Raw genomic sequence first — 23,055 nt, 5'->3', positions numbered from 1 at the left:
GGGTTTTTGCCAGGTTTTAGTGACCTGGATTGGCTACCATGAGAACGGGTTACTGGGCTTGATGGGCCATTGGTCTGACCCAGTAAGGCTATTATGTTCTTAGTGTGGCAAATGTGACACAGCCCATAGACTGTCTCATTTGCTACCATGGCTTTGTAAAAGGGGGCCTATGTGAATTATGTGGCTAGGAAGGTGATTGAGATAGGCAAGATGTATTTTTCTTATTTTTTAAATCAGACAATGAAATGTTATCATTACATATTTTCACCTTGGTCCTCAAAAAAAAAAAAAAAAAATCCTTCCATTTACAAACTGTTGGAGGAAAACTCCATCGTCAGACATGGGGGAAGCCTCGGCTTTGCCCTGGATTGATGGCATGGAAAGCTGCTACTATTTTGGTTTTTGCCAGGTACTTGTGACTTGGATTGGCCTCCGTGAAGACGAGATACTGGGCTAGATGAACCATTGGTCTGACCGAGTAAGGCTATTCTAATGCTCAATCAGAACTCAATTCTACAAACAGAAATGAAAGGAATATGAAAACTATAGCCCCTAGCAATGAATTCTTTTAACATGAAGATAAAATTTCAAATAAAACACACATCACGGTTTGGTGACTCTTAACCATCTTTTAATTGGTCTAATCTGTTCTTAATGTCAAGTTTGAAGTTACACAATCGATCAGGTGGTCTTCCTTGGGAAGCGCTACAGAGCACATGCAATACTGTTAAAAACAAATTTTCAGTAATGTCTTTAAGGGGTGGGAGGGGGGGGGGACAAGACATCCATCTACTCTCATGGACACCAAAATTGAATTACTGCAATCACCTAGAAGAAATTCAGTCCTGGGCCCAGGGTTGCTAATCATAAACTTTCTAAACCTTTATGCCTAGCCTCCAATACTTCTGGTCCAACCCAGATACATCAACTCAGTGACCACCTGTGGCTGAGCAAATCAGAGGCCCTTCCTCCTTAACATGTTTTCATGCTGCTCACGTCTTCCCTATGGGTTGCGAGGGTTCCTTTAGCAGCATTCCTGGCATCATCCAGCACGAGGACCAGAAGTTGAAGCCAAAACCGTCAACTGTGCAGCTGTTTTAAGCTTTTCTTCCAAAAAAGGTGAATCGAAAGCGGCAAGGCACATCCCAGAATCTCAAATGAATACTCTGAATCTAACACTTGACAGTTTTCTCAGAGTTAGTGGCGAGCGCTAACCCCTCTATCAGATTTAAAGGTACTTGAGGACTAATAAAAATATCTTACATCATACAGCAATTTCTAGGTAATGCATCTATTTATGTGTTTTCCTGTTTCTTCTCCCTTGCACATCCTCTCTCCTCCGTCTTTCCCACTTATCTTTCTGGATGCAGCATATGAAAGATCCCTAATGTTGTACTTTTCCCTTCATTTAATTTTTTTATTTATTTATGTTGCAACGCGGAGTTTCAGTGATAGATTAATCACCTTCACATCCTGAGGCAGCTAATGATTGGCGAAACGCTGGCCATCGTCGGTGTGTGGTGGGCTTCTAACTTCAGATGAGTAATTCTCCATTGTGATTATAAGAAAATGTTTGTAAAATAACATTTTCATAGTGGCTTTATTCAATACCCAAAGGTTTGCATTGCACAAGGCTTTTCCTATTAAAATATCAATCGAGGAGGTTTTTTATGTCAATGATTTAACTTTACCCCGTGAAAGTCTCCACCTCCTCTTCATCAATTTTGTTGTTTGGTCGGTGGCGGCTTTTTCCTACCTCGAGGTGATTTTTTCAAGGGAAAGCTGTAAATGTGCCAGACCTGGGCATTTTTAATAACCCCACAAACATTTAAGATACATATTTTTTTCAAGGGGCTCTGTGCATTTCTCTGTGCTGGAAGATTTTGAGAGTGGTGTTGTTATTGATTGATTTTTCTCATTTTGCTTGTGTGGTTTTGGATGGTAAAGGTTCAACCATATGACAGTCAGTTTAATGGTTAAAAAGAAGGGAAGACGGGCGCTGCTGCCTTCTTTTCACAAGATCACTATCCAGTCTCTTGGGTGCTGTGCACAGTTACCTGGGTGACCTTCCATGAGATGCCCCAGAGACTTGTATGACATTGTGCTTTTAAGAACTGGCTGCTAATGGTAGAGAAATGCAGAAGCAGTGAATAGTAAGAACAGCCCAATATGTCTATCATTTACACGCGCAGAAGGCATTTTCCACTTCATGAAACTCTTAAGGAGCAATAAGAACGAGAAAGGTGACGCGCAGTATTATTGGGCAGCGTTTCTTCCAAGGGAGCAAACACAGCGAGACTCTGCCACTTTTCATGTGCCTTGCATCCGTGGTTCTACTTAGAGCACGTATTCCACAGAGAAAAGCGTCTTCACTCAAGGGTCCATTCTACAGTTAGAAAATAAAATGCATATTATGGGGCTGTTGCTATAGCTTACTTTGCTCAGAGTCGTTTTGGAGGTGCATGTTGAACAATTAACGGGAGCCACCGAATGTCTTTTGGTTTGAGTTGGCTCCAGCCCCACCCTTCATCTTTCTCTGCATTTGGCCTTGCTTCTCCCACCCTCCAATCTCCAGTATCTGTCCTTGTCCCATCAGCCCCTGGCTGCCTCCTCCCATCTCCTGCTCAAATTACCCACAGTCCTCTTCTCCAACCCCTATCTGCAGACCCTGTTTTATTTCTGAGCCCCCTTTTTCGCGATGCCCCCATCTCCCAGCACCTTTAAATCCCCTGCATTTTCACCACCACTGCTCTGCTTTTCGTGGCCACTAGCTCTGCGTGCTTGTTAAAATCAGAAAGCTCTAATTTTTCACAAGCATATGGTGCCAACAGACAGAGCCAGATTAGCAGAGCAGCTGCAGACGAAAGATGAGCTCCCATGACTTTGTAGGCAGGAGGTGGCGGCAGCTGTCAGAAAAAGTTTGGTGGGGCTACAATCCACATGGCCTCTCCTCATTCCGACACCTACGACTTAGTACAACCAACCAAAGGGTTGCTGTGATGGTTGTGGTGGGGGTGTAATTTGCTCTTTAAAGCTGTATTGCGTTACGAATCAGATGCTGCTAAAGTGCAGCTGATTTTGTGCAAAAAAGAAACAAAATATTTTATAAGGTAATAATTAGGGCATGCAAATTCTGTCTAGTTGCAGCCAGTGGCATAGTAAGGAGGGGCCGATCCTCCCTACAGTATACATCTTCTACTCGCTGCTTGCGCCAGCATCGGCTCCATAAAAAAGTTACTTCCTGGTCACAGGACCAGGGCGTGATGTCAGGAGCCGACGCCAGCATTCGCAGTGGGTGGAAGATGCTACTCGCGTCGGTTAGCATTTCAAGAGGTATGCGGGGATGGGGGTGGGTGGGAGGGTGCTCAAGTGGCAGGGAAGAGTTGAGGTGATGCCCAAGCAGTGGGAAAGAGTGGGGGGGGGGGCACCCTCCCTTGCTACGCCACTGGGTGCAACTGAAATGTGTATACATCAAGGATGCTCAAATTTAGGCGTGGGGTAAAGTCTGCGTTACGCGTGCTCGAGGCTTAGCGTCCTTTATTGGAAAGCCTTAGAATGGATTTTCACCTGCTGAAACCTGGTGCAACCCGGTATTCTGCAACGCTGCATCTAATGGTTTTGGGAAACCCCTGACCCACCCGTGCCCCCTTTTTGGATTAAACATGAGACACTTTGGGCACGCAGTGTTAAGGAATAGCACACAAATCCAAATTAATGTCTGTAATTAGTTGTTTGCACCCAACTGACTAAGCTGACGCGCATCTGGGCTCCGTGCCCAAATTTGGTCGGCCTAGATAGAATCCGGGGTCAAGTGGGCTTCAAACAAAAAGGGCTGTAGTTAATAAAACCATTCAGGCCATTCCAGACACAAGTAAAGGGCTTAGCTGCAGGCATTTTATGTTAATTATAAAGTATTGAATGAAATGAAATGATTTCCGAGTGTTATATGTGCGGTGGAGGAGTCAAAAGTAAACTTGTCCTTAAGGTTTTCCAGACTCTTTGTCCCGTCGCTTGGCAGTTTTCGGAGCCCTGCTGAGTCCAATCAGACAGCGCTCTGCAAATTTCTCTATTAAGACCCAGCAGGAGCCCTGGCAGTCAGAGAAATCAGAAGCCTGAGAGAGAAATGGAAGCAATAACGTTAACAAAATAAAAAAAAAAAAAGTCAGCCTTTTCTTTAGAATGATGTATAGAGCTATAGAGACTAGCAATTAGGTATTAAGACCTGTGAAGGGACCAGATATTTTATGATTAACATAAAGGCAATTATATCTTCTGAAGCCACTGCTGGGATCAGCATTCATGTGCTTAATAATAAAACATTTTCAATACGCGTTGTCGTCCTGTTTTAGATACGATCTTGTGTTAACGGTGATCGGTGCCCCCCCCTGCTGAGCAGCTCAACAGAGGCAGCGCGCTTGGCTGCTGCTTTAATGAGGTCTTGTTGCCAAAATGTGCCCTGCTTTTCCTTAACAAAAAACAACAAGAGCAGGGATGACCTGGGAGCCCTTTAATTAAACTCGTTTTGATTTTTTGGAAGTAAATCCTATTTTTACTAATACTGTAACATCCCTTTAGTGGCACCTCTGAGCTGGTACGGGCCCTGGGGCATGACGGGTCATTTTGCACTGAAAACCCTTCTTTTATATATATATTTTTAATAGAAACCCCAACGGGGCTGGTTTTGGTGTAGGGCATTCAAGATTTCATAACCTCTCAAACCAGTAGTGCCTTCTGTGAACATGAAGCTGGGGTGAGGGAGGGGGTGTGTGAGAAATGAATTCAGCTCACCACAAATGAATAAATGGGTTATAGAAAAATGGCAGGCAGCCAGTCATGGCATCTTCTGCATCCAGCTGGCAGAACGGCCTCTGCCACATAAGTCCTCAAGGCCCCTCTGCTTGCATAAGATGTTGCAGCCAGCTGTCTGCTATTTTGTTAGAGCCCAGGTAATTCATTAGCAGGAGTTTTGATCTTGAGATCATTAAAAAAAAAAACCCCAAAAAGAATAGGGGAGACAGCATTAACTTCTCACTCCCCTCAGTTTCCATGGCATAATTAAAACAGCTTTGAATCAGTTCCACTCTAAGGACTAGTTATACACCATGGCAACTTGCAAGCATGATGAGCTCATTGCTTGGTGTTACTGGTCCACGGCTTGATCACACAGTAGTTATCTTCTTGTCTTTGGTGGCCTGTTTAATAGCCGCCTGCTCGCAGATGATCTCCTTCAGCCGCTGCAACCTCATGTTCTGAGTGGTCTGGTCCCCGACGCCAGTCTGGCTACGATGCAGCAAGCTCAAGGCATTGATGTACTCTAGCTCCGTGTATTTCACTCCCTGATCCACCACAAGGTTTAGGAGTTCATCTGCAGTGTTATACAGCATCTCGTAGTACTGCCTGCAAAGAAAGACAGAAATAAATGAACTGCAGTAACCAGGCATGATAACACTGTCTGATGGTCCAACTGACTTTCTCACAGGCTTTGTGCTGCAACACTAAGGGTATCTATTGCACTAGCATTTAACTTTCAAAAGGGAAACTAATAAAATGAGGAAGGAACAGCTGCAAAGATTAAGAGTTTGCATCATGCAAGGGCATTATTTGAAAATACTATCTTGGAAGCCCAGACAAGATGTATTCCACATATTTAAAAAAAGGTAGAAAGAGGGGTCAAATGAATTTACCTTTGAATTCCAGGGTCCCAAAGTCTGGAATAGCCTATCACTATTCATTGTGGTTAATTATAAGATTTGAGATCAGTCATTACAATTACAATAAGATTCTAGAGAATATTAAAGGATAGCGGTAGACAGTTACAAGGAAAAGAGATAGAAACATGATGGCAGATAAAGGCCAAATGGCCCATCTAATCTGCCCATCCACAGTAACCATTATCTCTTTCTCTCTCCGAGAGATCCCACATGCCTATCCCAGGCCCTCTTGAATTCAGACACAGTCTCTGTCTCCACCACCTCTTCTGGGAGACTGTTCCACGCATCTACCACCCTTTCTGTAAAAAAGTATTTCCTCAAATTACTCCTGAGCCTATCACCTCTTAACTTCATCCTATGCTCTCTCATTGCAGAGTTTTCTTTCAAATGAAAGAGACTCGATTCATGCGCATTTACATTACATAGGTATTTAAACGTATCTATCATATCTCCCCTTTCCGTCTTAACATTTTCCTGAAGTTGTCATATGGAGGGGCCTCACGTACACAGTATATAGTGGTAGGCTATTCCAGACTTTTGGACTTTCTGTTCAATATACGAGACTGAACCCCATTCAATCACCTTTGTTGTTTTTCCTGCTGTCCAGTTATTAAGTCATATTTGAACATTATTGCCAAGTGGCTAAGGTCTCATGCCAAATCCTGTGTCCCATTAAGGAAAATATTTAAAACAGCTCCTGCTGTTGTGGGTTCCTCAACTAATTACTTCATGAAGCAATCATTTAATTAATCTAGAAACTTTACCTTCTTAGCAAGTCCTGATGTGACATTTACCCAATCAATATTGAAGGAGGTCGGAGTTTCCAAATACATTCTCTTCATCTACTGAGAAATGTTTTCTCTTTCAAGCACTTGGCTTTTCCTCCCATCCACTTTCCTCTTTGTGTCATGAGCTTAGTTAGAGAGGCCAAGAGGCTGCCCCAGAGGTCTCCAGCGGCCGAATTGGTCCCCGGGCCTTGCATTGAAGAACACTGGGAATGCCCCTATCAGTTTATGCAAAGGACTTACAATTTATATATATTATATATTGTTATTAATGTGCTGTAACTACAAAAGTTTTACCTCACTCTCATAAAAGAACCCCTTTAATTAGCTGCATCACCCAACATTTTAGGATTTATTTTATATGATGATATTTATAACTAAAATACTTAGTTTAAAAATACATATGCTTATTTTGTTGAAGTATTTATTTTGCTGTTTTGTTAAGAAAAAGCAACCGGAATAAGCGAGCTTATTAAAGTTAGCAGTTGTTCTCCTACCACATCATTACAGGTCGAGTCTCGAGGCGATGCCGAGGTATCCGGGGCCGAGGTCAAGGCCGGGGCCGAGGCCGGGGCCGACCTCGAGGCCGAGGGTTGGTCCGGGGTGAAGAGATCCGCCATGCGGGCTTTTCTTCGGCGGAGGGCCCGGTTTTGGAAAATAGCGCACTGGGGGCAGGAGTCGGTTGGATGAGCCGCCCCCAGACAGAGGATGCACCGGCGATGCGGATCTGTGAGAGAAAGAAGCCGCTCGCACCGGGTGCACTTTTTAAAGCCGGTCAAAGGCCGGGACATTAAATCGAAAGTAGCCGCGGCTCGATTAGCCACGCGGCCACGGGGACCCGGAAGCCTCCGGGTCGTTGAAAATGAAGCAGGAATCAAGTAAAAAGGTAAAGAATTCGCGCACAGCGACTTAATCGTGAAAAAACAAGAAAAAATCGCGGTGCTAGAAGGCAGTTGGGGCAGAGCCTGAAAAACACGGCTTCTAGGCTCGCGGAAAATTTTGAACTGGAGACCACGAGGGGATGCACCCCCTAGTGGAGCAGGAAGGCACGCATGCGTGGAACAGCAGAGCAAACTTAAATCTTCAATCAAGTTTGCTTGAAAATGCTTCCGCATCGGGGCTCCGTAGATGACGTCACCCACATGTGAGAATATCATGCCTGCTTGTCCTGGGATAATATCCTCTATTCATGATTAATTTAAATGCTAAATCAAAAAATGCATTGTTACTCCATTAAAAAGATAGAACCTTATTTTCCTTTTTTAAAAAATTTCTATTTATTGCGCATTTTGATCATCCTGTTCTTTCATTGTTCTGACTAGGTGGGTTTGAGAACGAGTCAGCTATCTATTCTAAAAATAAACCAGATTAATTTAGCTTTTAATTAGATTATTTTTTCCCACACAACAGGATATGACGAGTGGTAATTTGTAGTAATAAGTCTTGTCGGGTCAAGTTCCATCTTATTTGATTAATTCATTTTCCTTTGCTACTCAAAAACATTCACGTAAAGCTCATGCTTTTTCTTGTTTATCCATCGGTGAAGGGTTGTAAGTTCAAAAGATTCCATGAACGCATGCTTTCATATCAGGCTAACGATGAAAACAAAAAGCTGTGGATACTGATGTTCTGAAAACGATTTATTATGCACTCAAAACACATAAAAACATAAAACTACAATTGTAATAGTCCAACCGAACCCTACACAGTCAGTGTTTCGGCGAACACGCCTTCCTCAGGGGTCCAATGGTTTTCAAATGCACAGATAAAGAACTGGACTGAAAACAGTCTAATTGTCTTTAAATTTGCATCCTCCACAACTTTTTCTATGAATAAGAAAATGGTTGTTCACAAACATTAGGAAAAATCGCACAGACGTACACTGCCCACGCCAAGCTGCCAGTTGGAACAAAGAATTAAAATAATTATTTCTTATGTCCTTCTCATATCTGGAATTTAGAAGGCGTCTGAAAACTTACTTATTTTCTAGCTTTTGGGGTAATTAAATTCCTTGGTGATCGCTCGGTTGTAAGTTAATGTACGGTAATCTTTTGTAAACCGCATAGATCTTCATGGTTATGCGGTCTAGAAGTTGATTTTTTTATGTTTTGTTAATGTAATTAGAACAACTCATTTGTGAACCAAAATAATTTACCTAGTGAACGAGTTAAGTCTATTGTTTATTCTACACAACTTTCCTTCCTTTAACCAGGGAAGTAGTTATAAATATTAATAAGACATACTTTGGGCTTCACAGTAATTTCATGATGGTATCAAACATTGAGAGCTGAAAAAGTGAGCAGAATTAAGTCTCTTGTTCTTTGATATTTCATTTAAGTCTTTAATCATCATGTTAGTTCTTTAACTCCTACAAATGCTTCTGTGATTAGCTATAGGTAAGGTCAGCATAGAGGAAGCAAGAGATTTAATGGTGAATACATTCCAAGAAAATTATTTGCCTGAAAGCAATGCAGTAGCTGTCTGATTCTCTCTTGAATGAATAATAATGAAAAATGTTCAGGTCATCATCAGTGGACAAGTGATTTGTTCCAGGACTGATTGACCATCTCAGTTCTTCTGATTAAGTTAGATGAATATAACAAGAAGATATGAACTTTTCCTGAAGCCTAGTTTCCTTAATTGCTATCGAAACTTGCATACGAATATGGTAAGGTTGGGGTTTTAAAAATTCACTTGATTTGCTCTCTTGGTGGAAGCAAATTTTTAAGGAGGGAAAAGGCAGGAGCCTCTGACTAGAGAGTTGTGTGGGGACAGAAATCCCACCCATCCCTGCCCGTCTCCGCCAGGATCCTCTCCGTCCCCGCCAGGATCCTCTCCGTCCCCACAAGGAATTACCTCCATCCCCGCCTGTCCCCATAAAAAGCAATAATTACTTCTGACAGGATCATCAATTTCACAGTTTCTTTTGTGTTTGCGCTGCTGTTTTCCTTGTGGAATCTCTTTGGTGGAACTCTTTTTTTTGTTTTCTGTTCAGGTAATTAACTTATAAACCCCCTCTTTTACTAAGGCTGACATGTCCATTATATTATATGGATGAATACTGCTTCCAAAGCCTTCCATCCCCGTGGGAGTCCCCGTTGGCTAGAGGGGGGGTCCCTGTGGGAGTCCCGTGGGCCAGAGGGGGGTCCCCTGGGAGTCCCTTGGGTTAGGGGGGATTCCCACGGGACCCCTGGGATTTCCGTGATCCTCATTCCCGTGCAAACCTCTACCTCTGACCCTAACTGGGGCGGGGGGGGGGGGGGGTGAGGAGACAGCAGAAGGGTCTTCAATTCCCATCAGGTCCTGGGGAGGAAGGATGTTGTAAAAGAAATCGCCAATCCCTGAGGAAGGGGTGGGAGAAGCATAGCAGGGTCAACACAATGGTATTTGATGCTTAGGCTAACTTTCAGCTTTGTCCCCACTCCCCTGCTCTAAATGATATTTCTTGCCTTTAGACCCCCTTCCGTCATAACATTTTCATTATTAAATTCAACAGTAATGTTTATTGCAATATCACCTATCCCAGAACAAACCTGTAAAAATGTACTAATTGTGATGCGGTGTTTAAAAGGATTGCAGATACAGCCAGAGGAGCCCTATCAGAGAAGCGGCAGACAAAATAGTTATTTAAATAAAAAAAAAAAAAATTCATTCCAAGATAAAGAAAGGACAACCCCCAAAAAAGGCTTTTAAAAAAAATTAATAAGTCCATTAAGCGCTGGGTATTCAGGTTTTGAAAAACCAAAGCAATGATACTTAGGTTCAAAGACTTACCAAATGAACAAAGGGGCAGCATTTCTCATTTCACAAAGTGAACTTTATAGGGTATTAAATAAGCCCCCTCAGCACTTATCTATATCTTTAATTAGTTCTATAATATACTGATGATATCAAGGCTAATTAAATTTCTATAGATAAAGAGTAGTGAAATTATAACCAAGTGAGCTGGAAAGCTTATATGAGATACTAAATTTAATGGCTCCAGCTGATAAGTGCAATTTCTCTATCAAAAAATTAAATTCAATTTACATGTTGCATTTAAATGGCTCTTGAGTGTGTAAATTATTACAAAAGAAAATATCTTTTAAATATATCAGAAATAAATGACTTAACTGGATTATAAATCAGTTTTTAATGCCTGTGCGTTCCCAACAGCCACAGACATTTGCAGAATGACGACGTCATTCATATATGGATATCTGCGAACACACATATATGGATACTTTTGGCATGCTAATTTATAATGACTGGTAAGTGATGGGTTTTTCCCCTCCTCTCATGTGTAAATCAGGTGGACATGAAATCATCTGCAGAGCCAAAGACTCAACAACTGAAAATGTCAGCAAAAATAGATAGATTTACACCATTGGGGTGATCGAGCACTCAGCATCATTCTTCACTTTATTTAAGATGCAATGGACCGTCAACGCATCTTGGGGGTATGCAGAAGAAATAAGATACTATACTACATATGAGGGGGTGCTGGAAAGTTCTCAGCCCAACTGAGAAGAGAATGACATGAATATGATTCAATAAATGATGTCCTTCTCCACTGATCTCTCTCTTCTGATGGTATGACCAAATAAGACAATTGAGTGACATAGCTGGTTTGATCTGGGCAGACGTTTCATTTTTAAAGTGTGTATTCCCAACACTGAAGTGACATCTAGTAGGCAGACCTATAAATCGCAACCCTGAGGCAGGCCTCCATTCGGAGGCCGAAACACAGACCATGTAAGGCAGAGAATGGCCACCCGGATGGTCTCGGGACTCAAGGATCTTCCATATGAAGAACGGCTTGACAAATTACAGCTATACTCGCTTGAGGAGCGCAGAGAGAGGGGAGACATGATCGAGACGTTCAAGTATCTTACGGGCCGCATCGAGGCGGAGGAAGATATCTTCTTTTTCAAGGGTCCCACGACAACAAGAGGGCATCCGTGGAAAATCAGGGGCGGGAAACTACGAGGTGACACCAGGAAATTCTTTTTCACTGAAAGAGTGGTTGATCGCTGGAATAGTCTTCCACTACAGGTGATTGAGGCCAGCAGCGTGCCTGATTTTAAGGCCAAATGGGATCGGCACATGGGATCTATTCACAGAGAAAGGTAGGGGAGGGTCATTAGGGTGGGCAGACTAGATGGGCCCTGGCCCTTATCTGCCGTCTATTTCTATGTTTCTATTGATTATATTATTCTACAAACAGGACTTTTTCATGTGCATTTATATGTATTATAATTGCAAGTTGATTTGTATAAATAAAGATTGTCTACCCCAAGGCTGACATAGTCTATCCCACTCCCCACTGGTTCTGCTGTTGATTAGGCATCCCTGCCAGCAAAGGTAAAATCATTAATGGGGGGGGGTGTGTGTGTGTGTGTGGAAGCAGAGAGAGCTAATGCATTGCCTCTTCCCCAGTCCATCCCTGGGCTTCCCCAAAATTGAATCCTGCTTACGCCTCTGCTATATTGGGTTAGCTACAGTGATGGTGCTACACGAGGCTTGCTTTTGGTTTCAATTATTGGTTCTACTAGTTTGGTAACAACAAAAGCAAAAATTGTTTTCAGGCCCTGCTTTTTTGAAACGCCCTTCCTGCGAAATTACAGGAGAAGCGGTCCTTAGGGCTCCTTTTACGAAGGTGCGCTAGCATTTTTAACAAACGCACCGGATTAGCAAGTGCTAGCCGAAAAACTACTGCCTGCTCAAGAGGAGGCAGTAGAGGCTAGCGCGTGTGCTATTCCACGCATTAAGGCCCTAACACGCCTTCATAAAAGGAGCCCATAGTCTGTTTTAAGAAGTTGCTTAAATCATAGTTTTTGGAGCATGCCTTTTCTGTTTTGTTTCCACAGACAGGGAAAAATGCTTGAGTACTTGAATAAATTAATGTAAACCATTCCAAGCTCCCCTGGGAAAACGGTATTGAAAACTGAATGAACTGGCTTGGAGGGGACACAGATATTTTAATTGTGGGTTAGTAGGGTATTTTTGCTGGTTTTATGCTTTTCTATCTGTATTAAGGAGTTCTTTTCTGTTGTGTATTTTGATTTTGTAGGGAGGTGGTACATCGAGATGAATAAATCTGTAATCTGATCTACCCAGGCTCATCACATACAGCCAGGCTTGTGTGTTTTCATAGAGTTTTAAGTAGACCCTGTGGGCCACATGCCAACCAGACAATTCTCTATTGCACTGTGTACTGTATATGTGTGAGTGTGCCTCGTGGAAATCCTACAGCTGGAACACGCTTCACAGCACAATAAAAGTTCAATGGTGTCAATCAGCTGTGATGCACCTGCTACTATGCAATATACACTTGGCAGGTCGCCCCCTGTTAGATATGCTAATGATTTGATTAAATCAACGATGTACTATTTTCTCTGGGGGGGGGTTTCCCACTCCTCACTCAAAAATTTGTAATTTGCAACCAGCTAAAGGATATATTTGGAAGCTGTTTTGTTGGCCTGCATTCCTTGTCAACCTCTGTTCTGGGCCCACATGGACTGAATGAACAAGAAGATGTTACTACTTGGGATCTAGCTAGGTACTTGGGCCCTGGGTTGGCCACTATTGGAAACAGGATACTGGGCTTGATGGACCTTTGGTCTGTCCTCGTACATCAGCTCTTATATTCTTAAAGTGAGCCAAGTATAGGACAATCAAGCCATTGTGACATTATTGGTGAGGTTGGCTCTTAGGAATTGGTGGAATGAGGCATTATGACATCACAATCTGAGCTCTGGAATGTTGCTACTCTTTGGGTTTCTGCCAGGTACTTGGGACCTGGGTTGGCCACTGTTGGAAACAGGATAATGGGCTTGATGGACCTTCGGTCTGTCCCAGTATGACAATTCTTATGTTCTTAAGGTCTTGATTCTCAAAACGGTGTCCCAATTGTAGGCATCCTACTGCCGTCTATTGGACCAATTGGGATGTACTTAAAAAAAAAATGTGGCGAACGCCTACAATGAAAGCATCATTTGTTTGTGGACGGAGGCGTCTAGGCATGTCTATAGATGCCTAAGGCTGGCGTAGGCATGGCTTATTCCAGAAGTGGCCTTAGGTGTTTGTAGGCGTGCCTAGGCACTTCTGTCACCACGAGTCAGTCACCTTAAATGTAGGCCTGTAAAACGCTGGCTTACATTTAAGGTGTCTGTACAAAAAACAGATGCAAAACTACAGACCGGTGAGTCTGACCTCGGTACCAGGAAAGATGGTAGAGGCGCTGATAAAAGGACCGCATCATTGATCACCTTGACGGACACGGTCTGATGAGGACCAGCCAGCACGGTTTCAGCAAAGGCAGATCTTGTTTGACAAACTTGCTGCACTTCTTCAAGGGAGTGAATAGGCAGATAGACAAGGGCAAACCGGTCGACATTGTATATCTGGACTTTCAGAAGGCGTTCGACAAGGTTCCGTATGCATGACTACTTGGGAAAATTGCAAGCCATGGAATAGAGGGTGAAATACTTCCATGGACTACTTCGGAAAATTGCAAGCCATGGAATAGAGGGTGACATACTTACATGGATTAAAAACTGGTTGGAGCATAGGAAACAGAGAGTGGGGGTAAATGGACAATACTCGGACTGGAAGTGTCACCAGCAGGGTGCCACAGGGCTTGGTGCTTGGACCCGTGCTCTTCAACATCTTCATAAACGATCTGGACATAGGTACGACAAGCGAGGTGATAAAATTTGCAGACGATACGAAGTTATTCAGAGTAGTGAAGACGCAGGGGGATTGCGACATACAACGTGACATAATCAGGCTCGAGGAATAGGCTGCAACATGGCAGATGAGGTTCACTGTGGACAAGTGTAAAGTGATGCATGCTGGTAACAAAAATCTCATGCACACAAATACAGGATGTCTGGGGCAGTACTTGGAGAAACCTCCCAGGAAAGGGACTTGGGAGTTCTGATCAACAAGTCGCTGAATCTGTCCGTGCAATAAGCGGCGGCGGCGAAAAGAGCAAACAGAATGCTAGGAATAATAAAGAAGGGGATCACGAACAGATTGGAGAAGGTTATCATGCTGCTGTACCGGGCCATGGTGCGCCCTCACCTGGAGTACTGCGTCCAGCTCTGGTCACCGTACATGAAGAAGGACATGGTGCTACTCGAAAGAGTCCAGAGAAGAGCGACTAAGATGGTTAAGGGGTTGGAGGGGCTGCCATACAGTGAAAGATTAGAGAAACTGGACCTCTTCTCCTTCAAAAAAAGGAGATTGAGAGGGGACATGATTGAAACATTCAAGATACTGAAGGGAATAGACTTAGATAAAGACAGACTGTTCACACTCTCCAAGGTAGGGAGAATGAGAGGGCACTCTCTAAAATTGAAAGTGGATAGATTCCGTACGAACATAAGGAAGTTCTTCTTCACCCAGAGAGTGGTGGAAAACTGGAACGCTCTTCCAGAGTCTGTCATAGGGGAAAACACCCTCCAGGGATTCAAGACAAGAGGGCCGCCGCGTGAGCGGACTGCTGGGCAGGATGGACCACTGGTCTGAACCAGCAGCGGCAATTCTTATGTTCTGGACACGGCGCCTACCAGTGATTCACACATGGTAGGTGCCCACTACGCAGGCGCCGTGTCCAGAATCTGGTCCAAAATGTACTTGGGTAAAGCAAATGTCCCTCGTTCCATTCACACTAGAATTAATTCCCAGACTGAGAAAGGAGTTATTGGGCTGGATTTTCAAAGGGGTTTGACCATGTGTCTCCTTTGCTTTTAAACCTTCATTGGTTTCTGGTCTATCTCAGGATTCACTATAAATGTGCATGGATTGCTTTTAAAATTTTATATGGTATCTTCATCCCGCTTTATTATGGAATGCTTACAGATTCAACTATGCAAGAGGCACCCAACAATTCAATCGCTCCCTTACTTCAGTGAAAGGAGTCAAGAATTTCAGTCAATCCTTGGTTTTCAAATTTTCTCAACTATGGAATGAACTTCCTCTTATTTTAAGGGGTCTTGGTCCTTTTCAACTTTTTCGTAAATCTTTAAAAACTATTTTATTTGCCAAACACATTGGAAACCAGTCATATTAATATTTAAAGTATTTTTTTAGTTAACGTTACATTACATTAGGGACTTCTATTCTGCCTATACCTTGCAGTTCAAGGCGGATTACAAAAGAGCTAACTGGACATTTCCAGTGAAGTTACAACAGTTTTTTTATTTTTTTTTTTAGTTACAAGGGAGGAGAGGTACCTGGATTAATTCTGGAAGAACTTGCAAATTGGATATTAAATTGACTGTATGTTACTGTGTGATATAACAAATAGATTACAGTTAGAGTACAAATAAGATTACGTTACATTTCAGGGATCTGAATACTTGGTTGGTGTTTTGGGGAGGAAGAGATTATTTAAGTGGAGGTTTTGGGGGAGAATTTATCTAGGAGGAGGGGGAAGGGTTGGGTTAAGATATCTGTTAACTGAATCGAGCTCCTTTTCGGCTGAAGACCCGGTATACAAAGCTAAGTTTTCGTTTAAATGGACAGGAGAGGCTCCTGCTTGCTTATACGCCGATCAATGAGCTGTCCGCTCATATTCTGCAGAATTAATTGTACAATGACACTGATCAGTGGCATAGCAAGGTTAGGAGGCACCCCCTCTCCATGTGGCCCCCCATTCCACACTTGTGCTCTCCCTCCCTGTACCTCTAAATCTTCAACAAATGAGTGGCTTTTCTCCAGCCTGTGCCTCATGCCCGCGTTGGATTCCCTCTGATGTCACTCCCTGGCCCGGAAGTGAGACAGAAGGGAAACAGGCTGGCGCGAGCAACATGCAGAAGTTGCTTGTGCTAGCGAAGAAAAGACAGAGGTGCAGGCTGGGTGGGGATGGCGCGAACGTTGCAGGGCGGAGAGATGCTAGTGCCCCCACTGATTCGGCACCCAGGTTGGTACGCACCCCTTGCACTATGCCAGTACCTCTGATTGCTGCCAGGGTGGTCTGTGATATAGGCATTGGCAATATTCAGTGCTGGTGCCCAGAGAGCTAACCAGATAAATAGGACCACACAGAAGGCAGTCTTAACTTTGCCTGGTTAGCTGTGCAGGTGCCGGAGAAGGAAGGGGTGGAATCTTGGAGTAAAATCTGATAAACTAAAGTTTATGGTGAGACAAAATGACCATAGGTCAACATAAAATAAATCATTAGGAGAGGATCATGGAACCGTCTGTACAGGGTACCCAAGCATCGGGTGAGCCCGCCTCCCTTTTCCTAGTATTGAGACCTATTGCACAGGCTGAAACAGAAAATCTGTTTGGAGCTGCCTCACTTTGCTTTTGTAAAGCTCAGAGTGCAATGCTTGGACAGAAGGATAATTGGGAGTCACTTACCATATGGTTTCTTATATCTTGAAAATTTGAGCTAGGAATCATTGCGGTTTACAAAAGAGTTGCAGAATAATCAATTGCGGTCACAACGAGGTTCTTAAGACTGAAAAAAGATGCATCTCAAGTAAGTTACAAGGGGAAAAGGTATGTCTTCAGCATCCTCCTGGCACAAACTCAGCAATAGGGCTATTGCAAACTTTGGGGCCCTGAATCATACCTACCGTAATTGCTGCATTTTGTTAAAACATACAGTCATAATATAATTTGGAAACTTTAATCCTGTTATTGTCAAAGTGCAGTACAGTATCTGAAAACAGATAGTAACTGTCAGCATCTCGGACACACAGATCAAATAGGGCACTTTGACCTAAGGGCTGCCGCCGTGTGCTGGGCACGATGAACCACTGGTCTGACGCAGCAGCGGCAATTCTTATGTTCTTATTATGTAGCAGCACGGGACTGAACGGCTGTTCCAGCCCCAGGCTCTGTGTTCGGGGATGTCTCCCAAAGCAAAATCTGAGATAACAGCACTAAAACTGTCCCTGCTGCATACCGTAGATCCTGGCTGATTTCAAGCCCTCCACATTCCTCTTTATTGAGGGATTTTCAGGTTTTATGATTTATTTATAAACCACTTATTACCTAAGTGGTGCACATTCAGGCATTTTTCCCTATCTGTCCCGGCAGGCTCACACTCTATCTAATGTACCTGGGGCAATGGGGGATTAAGTGACTTGCCAGGGTCACAATGAGCAGCACGGGTTTGAACCCACAACCTCAGGGTGCTGAGGCTGTGGCTCTAACCACTGCACCACACCTTTCCGCCAATAATATCAGAAGGGAGCCAAGTAGAGAACAATGAAGCCACTGTGACATCACTGATGAGGTTGGCTCTTATTGGTGGAATGAGGCATTATGACATCAGGAAATGGGACTGGGACTTGTATACCACCTTCTTGTGGTTATACAGACACACTCAAAGCGGTTTACATACAGGTATTCCAAGCATTTTCCCTTTCTGTCTTGGTGGGCTCACACTCTATCTAATGTACACTTGCCCAGGGTCACAGCAGCAGCATGGGATTTGAACCCACAACCTCAGGGTGCTGAGGATGTGGCTCTAACCGCTGTGCCCCACGAAACCATGCTAACATTATGACCTCTGCCACTTCCTCCAGATGGTTTCTTCTTGTATCCACGGCCATCTATATGAAGCAACTTCGGAAATATGAGCGAGAGAAGTAGCAGTGGGAGCTCAAGACAGGGATATGTACGTACGAAGGACAGGGTGGTGTATGTACGAAGGACAATTATAGAGACCACCCCCGGCAAAAGAAAAGATGTGATAGTAGTAAAGGCTGCAACATAAGCAATATCAGCAATTCATTTCTTAGTATTGCAAAGGAAAGTGAAACGACACAAAAATCCATACGAAAAAGGAGATTATCGCTGAAAAATAGCTGGAAAGCGATGACCACAAATGCTCGCAGTCTAAGCAACAAAGTTCATGATCTGCAAGCCCTGATGTTAGAGGCAGATCTAGATATTGTCGCTATCACAGAGACATGGTTCAGTGAATCACATGGATGGGATGCAAACATACCGGGATATAATCTTTTTAGGAAGGACAGAGATGGTCATAAAGGTGGAGGAGTAGCTCTCTATGTAAAGATCAATATCCAAGCGACCGAAATGCAAAGGACCTGGGGAGAGGAAGAAGCGATATGGATTGCTCTGAAAAGAGAAGATGGAACTTCTATCTACGTGGGTGTAGTCTACAGACCTCCGACTCAATCGCAGCAAATTGATAAGGATCTGATTGTGGATATCCAAAAGTTTGGAAGGAAAGAGGAGGTTCTGCTGTTGGGAGATTTCAACCTGCCGGATGCGGACTGGAATGTTCCGTCTGCGGAATTGGAAAGAAGTAGGGAGATTGTGGATGCCTTTCAAGAGGCTCTGCTCAGACAAATGGTGACGGAACCCACAAGGGAAAAAGCGATATTGGATCTGGTCCTCACAAATGGAGAGAGTATCTCTAATGCTCGAGTGGGTGCTCACCTGGGTAGTAGCGATCATCAAACGGTTTGGTTTGATATAACGGCTAAAGTGGAGAGCGGCTGCACGATACTTAAAGTCCTAGATTTCAAACGTACGGACTTTAATGCAATGGGAAAGTACTTGAAGAAAGAGCTGATAGGATGGGAGGACATAAGAGAAGTGGAAAGACAGTGGTCTAAGCTGAAAGGAGCGATAAAAATGGCTACGGACCTTTATGTGAAGAAAATCAATAAAAACAAGAGAAAAAGGAAGCCGATATGGTTCTCCAACCTAGTGGCTGAGAAAATAAAGGCGAAAGAGTTGGCGTTCATGAAATATAAAAAACCCCATGAAGAGGAGAGCAGAAAGGACTACAGGGTGAAACTGAAAGAAACCAAGAGAGAGATACGTTTGGCGAAGGCACAGGCGGAAGAACAAATGGCTAAAAATGTAAAAAAGGGAGATAAAATTTTTTTCAGATATATTAGTGAAAGGAGGAAGATAAAAAATGGAATTGCTAGGCTAAAAGATGCTGGGAACAAATATGTGGAGAGTGATGAGGAGAAAGCAAATGTACTAAACAAATACTTCTGTTCTGTGTTCACAGAAGAAAATCCTGGAGAAGGACCGAGATTGTCTGGCAAAGTTACACGAGAAAATGGAGTAGATTCTGTGCCGTTCACGGAGGAGAGTGTTTCTGAGCAACTTGAAAAACTGAAGGTGGACAAAGCGATGGGACCTGACGGGATCCATCCCAGGATACTAAGGGAGCTCAGAGAGGTTCTGGCGAGTCCTATTAAAGACTTGTTCAACAAATCTCTGGAGACGGGAGTGATTCCTGGGGATTGGAGGAGAGCGGATGTGGTCCCTATTCATAAAAGTGGTCACAGGGATGAAGCAGGAAACTACAGGCCGGTGAGCCTCACTTCAGTTGTTGGAATAATAATGGAAGTGTTGCTGAAAGAAAGGATAGTGTACTTCCTTGAATCTAATGGGTTACAGGATCAGAGGCAACATGGCTTTACAAAAGGTAAATCGTGCCAAACGAACCTGATTGAATTTTTTGATTGGGTGACCAGAGAGCTGGATCGAGGACATATGCTAGATGTAATTTACTTGGATTTCAGCAAAGCCTTTGATACAGTTCCTCATAGGAGGCTGTTGAACAAACTTGAAGGGCTGAAGTTAGGACCCAAAGTGGTGAACTGGGTCAGAAACTGGCTGTCGGACAGACGCCAGAGGGTGGTGGTTAATGGAAGTCGCTCGATGGAAGGAAAGGTGACTAGTGGAGTCCCTCAGGGTTCGATGCTGGGGCCAATCCTGTTCAATATGTATGTGAGTGACATTGCTGAAGGGTTAGAAGGAAAAGTGTGCCTTTTTGCAGATGATACCAAGATTTCTAACAGAGTAGACACCGAAGAGGGAGTGGAAAATATGAAAAAGGATCTGCAAAAGTTAGAGGAATGGTCTAATGCCTGGCAACTAAAATTCAATGCAAAGAAATGCAGAGTAATGCATTTGGGGATTAATAATAGGAAGGAACCGTATATGCTGGGAGGAGAGAAGCTGATATGCACGGACGGGGAGAGGGACCTTGGGGTGATAGTATCCGAAGATCTAAAGGCGAAAAAACAGTGTGACAAGGCAGTGGCTGCTGCCAGAAGGATGCTGGGCTGTATAAAGACAGGCGTAGTCAGTAGAAGGAAGAAGGTGTTGATGCCCCTGTACAGGTCATTGGTGAGGCCCCACTTGGAGTATTGTGTTCAGTTTTGGAGACCGTATCTGGCGAAAGACGTAAGAAGACTTGAGGCGGTCCAGAGGAGGGCGACGAAAATGATAGGAGGCTTGCGCCAGAAGACGTATGAGGAGAGACTGGAAGCCCTGAATATGTATACCCTAGAGGAAAGGAGAGACAGGGGAGATATGATTCAGACGTTCAAATACTTGAAGGGTATTAACGTAGAACAAAATCTTTTCCAGAGAAAGGAAAATGGTAAAACCAGAGGACATAATTTGAGGTTGAGGGGTGGTAGATTCAAGGGCAATGTTAGGAAATTCTACTTTACGGAGAGGGTAGTGGATGCCTGGAATGCGCTCCCGAGAGAGGTGGTGGAGAGTAAAACTGTGACTGAGTTCAAAGAAGCGTGGGATGAACACAGAGGATCTAGAATCGGAAAATAAGATTAAATATTGAATTAAGACCAGTACTGGGCAGACTTGCACGGTCTGTGTCTGTGTATGGCCGTTTGGTGGAGGATGGGCAGGGGAGGGCTTCAATGGCTGGGAGGGTGTAGTTGGGCTGGAGTAAGTCTTAACAGAGATTTCGGCAGTTGGAACCCAAGCACAGTACCGGGTAAAGTTTTGGATTCTTGCCCAGAAATAGCTAAGAAGAAAAATTAAAAAAAAAAAATTTAAATTGAATCAGGTTGGGCAGACTGGATGGACCATTCGGGTCTTTATCTGCCGTCATCTACTATGTTACTATAGTTTCCAGTCCAAATCTGACCCTGCCTCTGAAACACTCCATAACTGATGGATCATTTAATTTTTTTATGAATTTGCCTCTTGAGATACTGCCAATCGTTCACAGTATATAGCAAGGTGGTTTATCATTTAATCTGGGAAAAGGGGAGGTAAAGTCATTTGGCAAGCCTCTTAATAGAGGGGAAAGTGGTCTGGAAGAGGACTAGAAGGAGGGAGGGTCAGAGATAGATTGGGGAAGTGGAAACAGTTAAGACTGGAAAAGGAGGAAGATAAGAAGGCTGCTTTGAAGTGCCTTATGGCCTTGGTTAGGTTGAAAGATCTTTCATTCCATTCCCTAAAAGCTCTGTTAGTTGAAATCCCTGGATCCCAGTGAGATTTGAGCAAATCACCTTAACTTGCTGTGACCTAGATCGAATCCGGGCTAGGTCACCTTGGGGAAGTCACATCACCTCTTTGTACCCGAGTTTATGTAGCTGCAATAGCGTAACACCTACTGACACACAGCGAGAACCACGCGGGACTCACAGCACACACAAAAAAGTGTTATTCGCAGAATACGTGATACAAAATGACAAAAACAGTGCCATTGAACTCCTCCTGACAGCAATGTCCCAGCGACTAGAAATGTACCCGTCTATCAAACAGGAGGAGGAAGCCAGGTTTAAAAGGATTGACTAGGAGATGACGATAATTACTTCAGATACTTTTCATGAACAGTTGAATCTGTTATTACGCCACAAAAGTGCAAATGAACAAAACGCTGCCAACTAAGGGATAAGCTACCAACTTGCTGGTAATTAATTCGAGCAAAATCTGTCATGATGCGGCTAAATAGTCAATAAAAGTGTTCCGGCAGCTGAGCATTGAAATTTCAGAACAAAACCCAACTCATCAAACCAACTAAATACCATTTAGTCAGCGATTTTAAGAAGCACGCTGGTCTTGGAGAAAGGACAGCGTGCTGCTTGCTTCCTACATGCTGTGAAAAGTTCTACGTATCGATTTCTCTTTTTAATGTACAGCCTGGCAAGTGCGAAAAGTCAATGAAGCACCTTCTGCTTTTTTCTCCCACTCTTGCCCGGGGATAATGACACAAATTGTTTGCTCGGGAGGCACCGAATGCTCAGCAAAATCATTTCAGAGCCAACATTAGCCCCCAAGAATGTTAACAGTTTATCGCAGACATCACAAAGGCCTGCAGGAGAAAATCTCCCCTCTGCCTCCTCCCCCTTGAAATGGCAGATGGAAAATGAAGTTTTCAGGTTAATGCAACCTAGAAATTTGGGCTTGCATATTTCTGTACTAAGGTGCCCTCCAGAACTCCCATGAATTAAGGACATTTTTCTTTACACCAATTCGATTCTGTGCATTCTTGCATAAGAAGTAACATCTGGATGTCAGCACAAATATTCTTTCCATCACATAGCGGACCTGCTCATATTATTTTAGACACTAAGATTTTGAGCCCACTAGGGACAGAGAAAGTACCTGCATGTAAACCACTTTGGTTATACCAGTGTTCTTCAACCACCGGTCCGTGGACTGGTGCCGGTCCACAGAAATTTCCTGCCGGTCCACAGGGCCAGCACGTGCATGAGGCCCAAAACAGAGTTCTTCAACTGCCGGTCCATGGTGCGATCGATGCGGTGTTATCTTCGAGCCAGCTCCCTCTTCCTCACTGATTCAGT

The 23,055-nt window shown here is 43.6% G+C and overlaps 1 protein-coding gene across 1 annotated transcript in view; it reads right to left on the bottom strand.

Moving 5' to 3' along the window:
* Positions 1 to 2,994: 2,994 nt before the first annotated feature.
* The window catches only part of EXOC4 (exocyst complex component 4), a 622,023-nt gene continuing 601,962 nt past the window's right edge, over positions 2,995 to 23,055 (bottom strand). The window contains exon 18 of the mRNA XM_033958806.1: positions 2,995 to 5,397. Coding sequence (XP_033814697.1) covers positions 5,160 to 5,397 — 238 coding nt within the window. The 3' untranslated portion in view covers positions 2,995 to 5,159. The remainder of the gene's footprint in view (positions 5,398 to 23,055) is intronic.

This window comes from Geotrypetes seraphini, chromosome 9 (assembly GCF_902459505.1).
Source record: "Geotrypetes seraphini chromosome 9, aGeoSer1.1, whole genome shotgun sequence".
In the NCBI taxonomy this organism is placed as follows: domain Eukaryota; kingdom Metazoa; phylum Chordata; class Amphibia; order Gymnophiona; family Dermophiidae; genus Geotrypetes; species Geotrypetes seraphini.
The sequence above is the reverse complement of the archived record's forward strand: the minus strand, read 5'-3'. Positions and strand labels throughout refer to the sequence as shown.